Source organism: Gloeophyllum trabeum (assembly GCF_000344685.1).
Source record: "Gloeophyllum trabeum ATCC 11539 unplaced genomic scaffold GLOTRscaffold_00007, whole genome shotgun sequence".
NCBI classification, from domain to species: Eukaryota; Fungi; Basidiomycota; class Agaricomycetes; order Gloeophyllales; family Gloeophyllaceae; genus Gloeophyllum; species Gloeophyllum trabeum.
The window spans coordinates 1676749-1687689 of NW_006920416.1; the positions used below are offsets into that span (position 1 = coordinate 1676749).

The window sequence follows — 10941 nt, forward strand, 5'->3', positions numbered from 1 at the left end:
AGCGCGTGCGTGCATCCTGCTCGCCATCACAGGCTGGGTTCTCGGACGCAACCCTTGAATCACGGACGGAGGGGCTGCGAGTCGGAGGGCAGACAGCTCTGTGGATTCCATCTCCGCCACGGATCCCGCTGCGTGCCAGTCGCACTGGGCCCAGTCTATCCCGGGAAGCCCGTCTGTTATAGCCTGGGTTTGATGGCGTATATCTGGAGTTCTGTGCGAGCGGCCTATTTCAAGGCGTTCGGGGACAGCGCAGTGGACATGGGCCAGTCACGATGTCACCCGAACCATATCAAGCCACATTCGGCCTAATCGCCCACCCACCCACCGTTTAAAAACCTTGTCCCCCGCGTCCGGTGTGTATCCCTTCTCACCACTTTCCCTTATTCCTATTCTTGGCTCTTATCGTCGCCATGGCTATCCTCCCCTTCGTCCTCGTCGGCCCCGCCCTCTGCGCCGCACTCGCCGCCCTCTACTACGCCAGCAGACGTCGCGCTCGTTCTTCTCTTGCATACATCAGGGGTCCCACATCAGAATCCTTTCTTTTTGGTCAGGCTCCTGATCCTCAGCCACCGCGCCCACAGTTCTCACGCTTATCCCAGGCAATTATCGTCAAATCCGCCGCGGGCAGGTAGGCGAAGTCGATTTCGAATGGCAGGACCGCTATGGCGCGCTCCTTCGCTTCAAGGCACCATTTGGAGTAAGTACTGAAGGACCATAAGAGCGTGGTCTACTTAAAACCGTGTTCTACAGGAGGACCGTCTGATGGTCTCTGACCCAAAGGCGATCCAGCACATTTTCCAGACAAACCAAACAAACTATACACAACCCCCTCAGGACCGCGAGGTCCTGCGCACACTCCTTGGGCCGGGCATAGCCTGGGCAGACGGTGAGGTTACTCCAAGCCATAGACGCCGCTACTGCTAACTCAAAGAAATCCCCAATAACAGCGGACACGCACAGACGCCACAGGAAAGTCATGACCCCCGCGTTCGGGGTCGCGCAGGCAAAGAGCCTGATACCCCTCTTCAAGGCGACCATCGGGAGAGTAAGCCGGCACCTCTCGCCAGTTCTCTCAGCCCACGACGCTCACCCTCTCGCAGCTCACGTCCAAATGGAGCGACATGATCTCCGGCGACGCAGACGATACCTGCCATCAGCCCCCCAGCTCCCGCGTGATCAACCTGCCTCAATGGATCAATCGCGCGTCGCTCGATATTATCGGCGAAGGTTAGTCCGCCCGGCGCTATCTTTGTACTACCCCCGATCCGAATTCTAACTATGCACGTATGCTAACTTTGTCCCGTCCCCCGGCTGTTCGCGCTTTGCGTCGCACCCCGTTTCTGTGTGCAGCGGCGTTCGGCTACGACATAGGCGCCCTGGACGATCTGGACAGCGAGCTGGGAAAGGCGTACGAGAACATGACGTTAGTCGCCCCTCCCCCGTTTGATCTGATCTCGCGCGCTCACCGCCAGCGCGAATCAGACTGGAGGCGTTCGCGCTCCCGACGACGCTCGGCGTGCTCGCGCAGGGGTGCATGCACCTCCTCCCGCCCGCCGCCGTCCGCTTCCTCTTCGACCACATACCCAACCGCGGGCTGGACCGCCTGCGCGGCGTGAAGCGCGTCGTCGAGCACGTCGCGGAGAGCCTCGTCACGGAGGAGAAGGGCGTGCACGGGCTCGACACGACGCGCGGGGGCATGGGGAAGGCGAAGGGCGGGGATCTCTTGAGCTTGCTCAGTACGTCCATCCACTGTCCACCTGCGGACACGACGACGGCTTCTGCGGAATTTACTTACCGTGGTGGCGTGGTACAGTCAACGCGAATGCGTCGCATACCGAGGGGAGCAAGCTCTCCCGGGAAGAGATGCTCGCTCAAATCAGGTGCGAAGATTCTGATTTTGCCTGTACATCCGTCTCTGATTTACTTACGTCGACGATGCCCGAATCTATTCAAATAAATAGCACGGTGATGTTTGCAGGGCACGACACGACAGCGGCAACGCTCAGCTTCGCGCTGTACGAACTCGCGAAGCACCAAGAGTGCCAGACGCGCCTGCGCGACGAGATCCGCGCCGCCATCGCGCGGGGCGCCGCAGACATCGACGACACCGACGCCGACGCCTGGGTGCGCGTAGTCGAGAGCCTGCCGTACCTAAACGGCGTCCTCAAGGTGCGTGACCTCGCTTGGGTTTGCTAGCGTCGGGCCGGATCACGGACATTTAATTAACGCTCGCGTACCGATGCAGGAAGTGATGCGGCTGCATCCAGTCGGGTACCACATCAACCGGCAGCCGCGAACCGACGACGTAATACCCCTCTCGAAGCCCATCGTCACGTCGGAGGGAAGGCAGATATCAGAAGTGGTCATCCCCGCGGGGACGAAGATAATCGTGTCGATAGCGGGGTACCACAGGTCCGCAGTAGCGTTTCATGAAACTGTAACTCTGATCATGCTGACGTTCGTTGAATTGTTATTATCGCAGGAACAAAGACGTATGGGGCCCAGACGCGCACGTCTTCAGGCCGGAGCGCTGGCTCGAAGAGTCAGGAGGGCTGCAGATGAAGGGCAGCCCCGGGGTGGGCATGTACGCGAACTTGTCAGTTCCCGTGATAACCAACAAAGGACACACGACTAACCGCCTGCGCGCAGGATGACCTTCTCCGGCGGTTTCCGCTCCTGCATGGGCTGGCGGATAGCGTACGTCCCCTGCCTTCCTTGTCCACCTTCTCATGTGTGCATTCACTGAATCTCTGGACCCTACAGCCTTCTGGAATTACAAACCTTCCTCTTCGATCTGGTCGACCAGTTCCACTTCGGGCTGACCAAGGACGCGATGCGGCTCCGGCGCGAGCCCTGCCTAGTGATGGCTCCGATGGTGGAGGGGCAGACGGATAAGGGCGCGCAGTTACCCCTGCAGGTCAGCATCGCGCCTAGAGATTAGATAGATACCCAGGGCTGTCTTGAATCCGGAAGACCAAGACTATCAATCAGAGTAGTATCAGTACAATGTACATTTTATCCACTGTATACTTATCGCTTCTAATGGGTCTGACATACTGTAACTCGATGCCAGGGCAGGACATGGCCTGCCCTGGCAGTTGAATATCTGAACGGCGGTTCCGATCGATGGTATGACAAGGGTAACTGACAATGGCAGCGAGATGCTGCGAGATCAAGCATCGGAAGTGCTACAATGCGCAATGCGATTGCTTCTAATGTTCCGCATGCCTGAAAACTATACTACATGGACAAACCCAGGGCACTCCAACTACTACAGCGAATAAGATACAGGTACACTACAAGCACGATACCATTACCGAATACATTATCCTTAACACCCAACCAAACCAAAGCGCAAGCACGTTAGTCCAAATCCCACTTGAACTTAAGCCGCCGAACCTAGCTCGTCTCGACGAGCTTCCTGATCTCCTGCAGGATCCGCCGCTGCTGGTCTCTCTCCCCTCTTACGCATTCGAGCTCCTTCCTCAGCTCGCGCTCCTCCTCTCCCCTCCCTTCGCGCGGCACGAGCAGATCGCACCAGTCCAGCCCGTCCGTGTCCGGCGCTGTAACGTCGACGTCCAGAAGTCGGGGAGGAGGCTGGGTTGTTGTTCGGTTCTCTCTGTCCAAGTCGTGCTCGCTCTTCCCGGGGAAAACCAACCGGTCGAAGCTGACCGCGCTGTCGGGCACGTCATACTCGCCAAAACCTGCTAAGCATCGCGAGTCAACACCATCACCACGCCCGGATAAGATAAGGGAAGGCCTTACTCATGACAGAGTACACGCTCGCAGAGTCCCCTCGCACGAGACTCCCCTTCTTTGGTTCAAACGCCCCGTTAAGGACGAAATCTACATTCCATCCAGCCCCATGAGCATCTCTCCACCGACAACATGCAGAAGAGATCAGACAACGCAAGACAAACATCCACTCACCAGGCGGCACGCTATCTCCCACCAGCCCCACACCCAGACCAACCCTCCCGTCCCCAAACTCGGACGCAGGCGAAGAAATCGACGAGGCCGACGACCCCTCATCCGGCGCGAGGCTCAGATTCTCCGACGCAAGCCGGCGGTGCCCCGCCCGCGGCGACACGTACGGCGCGCGCCCGTCTCTCCGCTCTGCCCTCTCCCGCTGCGAGCTTCGCCTCTCCAGCCCCGGGCGCCCTCCATCCCGCTCCCCCGCCCTCTGTCTCTCACTCTTCGAGTTCCCCCTATCCAACCCACTCCCACTCTCGCCAAACAACCCCTCATAAATCGCCCCCCAGCGCTCCATCACCCACCCGAGCATCTCCTCGCCCCGTCTCTTCTCCTCCCGCTCCCGTTCCCGCTCCCGCTCCTTTGCATTCAGCGCCCGCAAATCGCCCTTGGGCGCGAGCAGCCCCCCGCCGAGCACGCGCCAGCCAAACATCCTTGCCACGTCCCCCGGGAGCATCCCGTTCTCCGGCGAGAGCGGGATCTGCGTGAAGAACGAGAGGAGGTACGTCAGGAGACTCAGATTCTCCCTCGGCAGCAGTCTTAACAGCAGCTGCGCGACCGTCACCCTCTTCTCCTCGTCCTCGCCCCGCTTACTGTCACCGTCACTATCGCAGGGCGCGACGCACCACGCCCAGAGCCCCGCGCCGACCTCGCGCGGGAGCACCGGCGCAGGCAGCGAGCAGAGGTACGTGAGGAGCAGCGCGCAGACGTCCTCGGTGCGCTCGGCGCGGAGGGAGTGGGCGGCGCCGAAGGAGGGCGGCGTGTCGTACAGCGAGATGAGCGCCATGTGACGCGCGCGCGAGGGCAGCGCGCGGAAGAGGTGCGGCTGGTAGATGCCTGGGGAGGTGGTGGTAAGGTGGTCGGTAGGGAGGAGGGGGAGCGAAGAGAAGTACCTGTTTTGTATAGCTGCTCGACGCACGCGTGCGCGACGACGGGGAGGCGTTGCGTGTACCCGGCTATGACCGCCGTTGTGGACGCATACGCCATGCTCTTCCTGATCGCAACGCCGAACACGCCTGCGTGTCACCCACCATGTCGTCAGCATGATCCCAGATTAACTATCCACCAGACAATCGACCAAAACACTCACGCCTACTACTGCTGGTGCTGGCATCTGCCTGCTCTTCTTCGTCTTCCTCGTGGATAGCTAAAACCTCGGGTAGGGCGAGTATTTCTTTGACGTTCACGCCCATCGCCCGCAGCGCTAGATCCAGCTGGCGGTACGCCTTGCGTACATTTGGCACAGGCAGCGGCGGGGGAGGCGGTGCGCTGTCTCTGCGCTCCCGCTCACCCAATACCGATGAGTCTGATCCTGATTTCCTCGTCATAGCAGACGAGGAGGGGGAAGCGGGTGAGAAATACATGCTGTCTCTGCCCGGCGGCTGGTCGTAGCGCGGGTAGTGAAACAGCGGGGCCTGGCCACACGCCCTGGCAAGCCTGTCGCCGTCGATATCGTGCGCGAACGCAGACGCAGCCAAGGGGATGTTGACGCTCGCGTACCGGGGGCGGTGGGTGGGCGCGGACGCGGGGAACGAGAAGCGTTTCGCTGCTGACGAGGGCGAGGGGGGTGAGGCAGGTGGTGGTGGCTGGGAAGAGCCTAAAGGCGAGCCTGGGCGGGACGCGGCGTCTATAGAAGCGCGGTAGGGCCTCAGGATTCCGCGTGGGCGAGCTGCTGCGTCACGGCGCGGCGCGGACGCGTCCAGCGACCGGCGGGCTGTGGCATCCGGGTCGCACTCGCAGTGCGCCGCGCGGGAGTAAGCATCGGCGGGCAGCGAGACGCGGCGGGCGGCGGGGTCGGCCATGTCGAGGTCGAGGGTGGCAGTAAAGAAAAACACAAAGGCTGAGGCGGCTGTGATCTGTGACCAGCACGGGAGTCGAGGAGTTAGTACCAGACTAGGATTGGACGGACAGACGGAAAGGGAAACGGGCGTGGATGGCGGACCTGGACTCGGGGCTAGGCTTGTCTTAAATCGACAGGCTAAAGGCGGCTGACGCTGATGAAGTCATCCGCGCGGAAAGTGCGGCACATCTTCGAGTTCTGCCTGCGCTATGAGAGACTGGACTGCGACGCGATTGCGAGCTGGGAACAGAATCCTGATACCCCGCGCGTTCCTGCTTATCCCTTTCAGACCGGTTGCCTATCTCGTCCAGGTGATTTTCTTTTGCTTGCCTGCTTCATGCTCGCTTTCCACCGGATAAATTTGTTCGAATAAAAGGCATCTTTCTCAACAGAGCTAATAGGACGAGGTCGGCCATGACAGCGAGGGCGAGTGCTCGCGGATAAAGTCAAGCCTCTCGTCAATGCGATCGGGTATTGGATCTGGGTCGCGGCCCATCGCCGGCGGCACGGACTTATCGGACTTGCCGTGGACGGGGTGGACCGAACCTTAACCTCGCCCTGCCCTCTTCCTATTTGGTGGCTGGCACGCTGTTCCACTATGTACGAGTATGATATCATCTGAAATATTTTGCGCGAGGTATCAGAATATACGAGTCAAGCGGCAGGCACTTACCGATATCTGAAGCGATCACTCGGTCTAATCATCCGAGACATTTCTGATTCCATACTGTATCATCAGGTCGTATCCCCATATGAGTACCTTGCTATGAGTACATTGCCGCTGGGCTCCCCGTCGCGTCTCCAACGGACACCCTTAGCCAGGGCATCATCGAGGTCTATCACCGCCTCAGCAGAACCGATGGGCGCGTGGCCACCTGCGTGCATGTTGTCCGTGCTCCCCTCATCTGGCCACAGTACAGCCGTTGGATTTGAGTCAGCTAGGGGGCTCTACACCGCACCAGGCTGAAGAAAAGCGGGAACTTACCTTCGCATAACTTCCCTGACTCATGGCTAGCGTCCTAGTCCTCCCCCTAGTGACTAAGTCCATATATACGCCGGACTCGCAATGCTTTATGATAGACTATAAACGCGGAGTACGTGAATATTATCACGGAGTATATGATTAACTATATACGTAGTTAATCGGGTTGCATCTGACATACCTCCTTTCGAGTGGAGGCGGCACGACATTCCATCTTCTACACATACTGAATAGACGGGACAAAGCCACCCACGTTGCACCCACGAACCGGACATCTGCCAGTTCTGCGGGTAGCCGCAATATTGAGCTGGCGCCCAAGTTCCGCATCTCGAGTCGCTCGCGGTAAAGGGGCAGTGGGAAGTTGGAACTCAGCACTAAGCAAACTTCGGACGCGTCAAGCGCACGTGCCTAGTACTCCTATCCTGCGCGAACAGTACTGACGCCCTGCGCCCGGGTTGACTTCGGATCGACTCCTATGCATATATAGGGCACATATATTGTGTGTGGAGGGTGTCGTGTACATTGTCTCTAAAACGGCTTCGCAGCAGTCGATTTCTTTGAAAACAATTGTATGATGTGCAGCAAGTCCCCTCGCTATGCCTCCCGGACTAGGGAAACACGAAGAGGGAGCTTCACCCCGTCGCCGACCTCCCCATCCACCACAGGGAACATCAACGCGGGCCCCTCCCTCCTAATCCGCCTCTCATCCACAGCGGGGGAGAACTCAAACTTGCTGACCAGCTCGACGAGGAATGCTTGCATCTCCGTCATCCTAAATTCAAATATTTGTAAGGCCACTCCATTCCCCAGTAGAGAACTCACGCGAAGCGCCATCCGATGCAGGAACGCGTGCCACTGGAGAACGTCATGCTGCCACGAGAGTGAGATCCGTGACGAACGGAAAGGAGGAGGTACATACACATTCCCAACTACGCCGACGGCAGTTTGGTCCTTCCTGCGCTCTGTCCCCGAGAGCCACCTCTCGGGATTGAATGCATCGGCATCGGGGCCCCACATATCTTTATCCCTGCTCACTTTGTCAGTATCCAGGATCTCGGGCTTGCGGATGTCAAGCAGCACCTGTTGTACGCAGCAATGGAGAGCATTATTTTTGTTCCAGCGGGGATGACTATCTTCTCGAGAATTTCCCCAGTCGTGGATCGGATAGGCGTGGACAGCGGGACGACCTGGTCGTCTTTCACCATCCGCACAATGCGAGGAAAGGCTGGATGGAGCCTCAGACCTTCCTAACAGCCCGTCACCACGCCAGGTCAGCAAGCACTCGGTATATTCAACCAAACCAAAACTCGCCTTGAGAACGGCCTGGAGGTACGACATGCCCTCGATATCCGCGAGAGACAGCTCCATCTGTGTACCGCCGGAGTGTGCACGTACTTTGGCTTCGGTGTCCTGGATTTCCTTGCGAAGCTTGTCTTGGACGTCCGGGTGCTTAGCGATTTCCCATAGAGTCCAAGTGAGTGTAGTAGATGTCGTCTCGTGCCCCGCAAAAAGGATGATCCTTGATTTTATGAGCGTTTGCGCCATGGACACCAGGGGGGGAAGAGAAGTGAGTAACACGTACCGCATCTCAGCGTACAGCTCCTCATCAGAGAGCCGGGCTTTGGGGTTCGTAGAGAGATTCCCTTTCACTTCACGGCAGTCAGATAAGTACGGACATTAGAGGCTCGATCAGTACTTGCCGAGCAAACTCATAACGTCCTTGCTGTTCCGTCCCAAGCCTATCGCCTCCCTCTTGTCGGTGACTAGCTGCTTGGCGACACGGGTGGAGACCTCCGCTGTATTAACCATCATCCTGAACCTGACCCACGATTCACCATAAGACACCGCTGTGTATCTTAAAGGCTAGAGCTCACCTGCGCGAAGGCCAGACGGTGAAGAACTTCTCCACAATTCTCGCCGGGAGGCGATCCATCAGCGCGTCGTATAACACACGGAAGGTACTCTGGATGCCGAAGAGCGTGATACTACACGAGAGTAGAAATCAGCCTGTACCAGGAAATAAGGACGGGACTACTAACTTGACCACTTCGTAAGCCTTGCCAAGTTCGCTATCGCCGTTGCGCAACGAATCGAATTGGTAGTCAAAAGCAGCTATGAAGGATGCGTTGAATGAGGCTAGGCAAGAATAGCGCAATCAACGTCTTGGCCTGACCTTCCCCGATGGCGTCCAGAGTCGCCCTGCTCATCCAAGAGGGGATGTTGAACACTATGGGTGCTGTATCCCCGTTATGTTCGGTGACCTCAGCCGATATCGTATCCGTCCATCTGGACACCAGCTGAAATATCCAAAGCCTCAGCATATGCACCAGGCTCGAGGTGAGAACCACTCGCCTCCTGAGCATGTTTTCTGAAAACCGGAAAGAGGGCTTTGGCCTCGGGTCCGCCGAATGCAGGTAACATGACCTTGCGATGACGCTTATGTACATCTCCTGCTCGAGAAGGCGATGAGTATTCATCGAAGGACAAACTGAACGGGAAAATGCAGACCGTCAACGGAGTTCAGGCTATGGCCATTGATGATGTGGGAGATCGCGCGTTTCCCACCAGTCTCTTTGAGGAAGCTATACGCAGACGTGTGCAGGATGTATTGCAGCGCCTTCGGGTCACTGATCATGAGATGGTCCTCCTATCCATACGCGCATAAAGGTAAGAAAGAGAGGGCATGATGTGGATGGCGTACCCCCAAAATCCCTTTGTACCGAACGACTGATCCAAAGCTATCCTTCCATTTGAAGTCGGCCTTTGCAGCTCCGCCTTGAAAGACATCCGTCAAGTGGCCTATAAATCGGCAGGAAGTAAGATAGATGGTATATTGGGCTACAGATCCAAACAAACCTAAGACGAAGGATTGCGACTTGGGTCCTGGTATATGTGAGAGTGAAGATCGACTCCATCTCTTGTAGACATAGGCTACAAGGAAAACCACACAAGCCAAGAGTGAAGGAGTAGGAGAAAACATTTCGGGGATAGGAAAGTGAGGCTTCTGTACGGTAGCACCTGTAGAGAGCGTAACGCTCCGATGCTCGAACCATCTCATCACCTAGTATTTATATCCAGGTCGTAGCCCAGAAGGAACACGAACTCGCTCCTCGAACTTCTCTGAACATAATCATGACAATGTCAAAGGGGCATAATATGTGGGCGTACGCTAGCCTACAAGGTGTGTAGCATAGCAGCGCCTTCCTGTGACTGTGCCGATGAAATCGCTGGGTGCGGAGAGAAGACCGAGCTGTTCTATACTTACACTACATGCACCGGTTCCGTGACACTTTATTATTGTGCATCGTCTGGTTCACAACACTGGAAGTAACAGGCTTGTGGCGGCAAGCATGAGTGCTTTCTTGTGACGCTGCCGATGAAATCGCTGCCAGTGGGTTCGGTCAGAACACCGAGTGGTGCTTCAAATTCGGCGGCTGAAGGTTCCGTCATCGAAGTTGCTCAATAAAATGAAGTTCGCAATATCTTCAGGCTGGGTATAGAGACCGCGATGGAGGTAGTAAGGAATCAAGGAACACCTGGAACTTGAAGTTGAAAGCACGAGTCGCGACGCGTCACACGCACGTGACTGGTACATCCTCAGCAAAACCCGCTTAAGGCTCCGTTCGGTTGCACGGCCGCGTCGCGGCGCTCTCAAGGCGCCACAGCCAGCTCGGCCGCGTGGCAGTGCTTTTAGTGAGAGGCGATTGGCTGAAAGACTGTTTTGGCGTCGTTGGCCGCGACGCGACCATGCATCCGAACGCAGCCTAAATCACCAATAGGCATGCTCAATTCTACAATTCGGCCGTTCGCTCGAGCAATCGTTCGCGCTTTCGTTCGCGCCAGGAATAGCTCAAGAAGTGATGCGGGAGATGGCCGAAGGGAGCCGAGCGTCTGCTCCCTCGAGCGGCTCGAACTTCAAAGTTTTGCAACGTCTCCTATTCACTGGCAATAAGCTCATTACATGGTGGTAACATAGTAACAGAACAGACGTTTAGTGCCTGTCATCATTACTTTAATCCCCATCCTACGGCGCAGGCCCAGTAGTACATTCCTAACCATATATTGTATTTGGGTTACTTACACAGAGAGCTTGAGCGAGCCAAACCAGCGCAGAGGAGAAAGTCACATGATTATTCGGCCATCTCCC

General features: G+C 57.1%; 4 protein-coding genes across 4 annotated transcripts; 1 reads left to right on the top strand and 3 right to left on the bottom strand.

Moving 5' to 3' along the window:
* Positions 1 to 410: 410 nt before the first annotated feature.
* Positions 411 to 3041, top strand: GLOTRDRAFT_138963 (cytochrome P450; the record flags this gene model as incomplete). The annotated part of the gene is made up of 13 exons (XM_007868353.1): positions 411 to 546; positions 600 to 697; positions 751 to 886; positions 948 to 1045; positions 1101 to 1227; positions 1351 to 1423; positions 1483 to 1736; positions 1814 to 1880; positions 1962 to 2169; positions 2246 to 2412; positions 2483 to 2596; positions 2650 to 2697; positions 2764 to 3041. The coding sequence occupies 13 exons, from the start codon at positions 411 to 413 to the stop codon at positions 2939 to 2941; spliced, it is 1704 nt and encodes a 567-aa protein (XP_007866544.1). The 3' UTR covers positions 2942 to 3041.
* Positions 3042 to 3195: 154 nt separating this feature from the next.
* GLOTRDRAFT_138964 (uncharacterized protein) lies at positions 3196 to 5774 on the bottom strand (the record flags this gene model as incomplete). Its single annotated transcript, XM_007868354.1, has 5 exons — positions 3196 to 3707; positions 3766 to 3846; positions 3931 to 4809; positions 4866 to 4988; positions 5063 to 5774. 5 exons carry the CDS (start codon positions 5772 to 5774, stop codon positions 3400 to 3402), a joined length of 2103 nt encoding a protein of 700 aa, XP_007866545.1. The 3' UTR covers positions 3196 to 3399.
* Positions 5775 to 7388: 1614 nt separating this feature from the next.
* On the bottom strand, positions 7389 to 9774 carry GLOTRDRAFT_42395 (cytochrome P450; the record flags this gene model as incomplete). Its single annotated transcript, XM_007867950.1, has 14 exons — positions 7389 to 7566; positions 7617 to 7664; positions 7714 to 7824; positions 7875 to 8037; positions 8102 to 8313; positions 8377 to 8443; positions 8504 to 8613; positions 8669 to 8779; positions 8834 to 8906; positions 8968 to 9021; positions 9089 to 9247; positions 9303 to 9441; positions 9496 to 9593; positions 9651 to 9774. The coding sequence occupies 14 exons, from the start codon at positions 9772 to 9774 to the stop codon at positions 7389 to 7391; spliced, it is 1647 nt and encodes a 548-aa protein (XP_007866141.1).
* Positions 9758 to 10295, bottom strand: GLOTRDRAFT_111233 (uncharacterized protein). Its single transcript, XM_007868355.1, has 2 exons — positions 10060 to 10295; positions 9758 to 10004 (listed from the first exon to the last, which is right to left on the bottom strand). Exon 1 carries the CDS (start codon positions 10242 to 10244, stop codon positions 10089 to 10091), a length of 156 nt encoding a protein of 51 aa, XP_007866546.1. The 5' UTR covers positions 10245 to 10295; the 3' UTR covers positions 9758 to 10004; positions 10060 to 10088.
* Positions 10296 to 10941: the final 646 nt, after the last annotated feature.

What these genes read in the sequence shown, in the direction of transcription:
- GLOTRDRAFT_111233 (XM_007868355.1), bottom strand. Translation starts at nt 10,244, where the DNA reads ATGACGGAACCTTCAGCCGCCGAATTTGAAGCACCACTCGGTGTTCTG.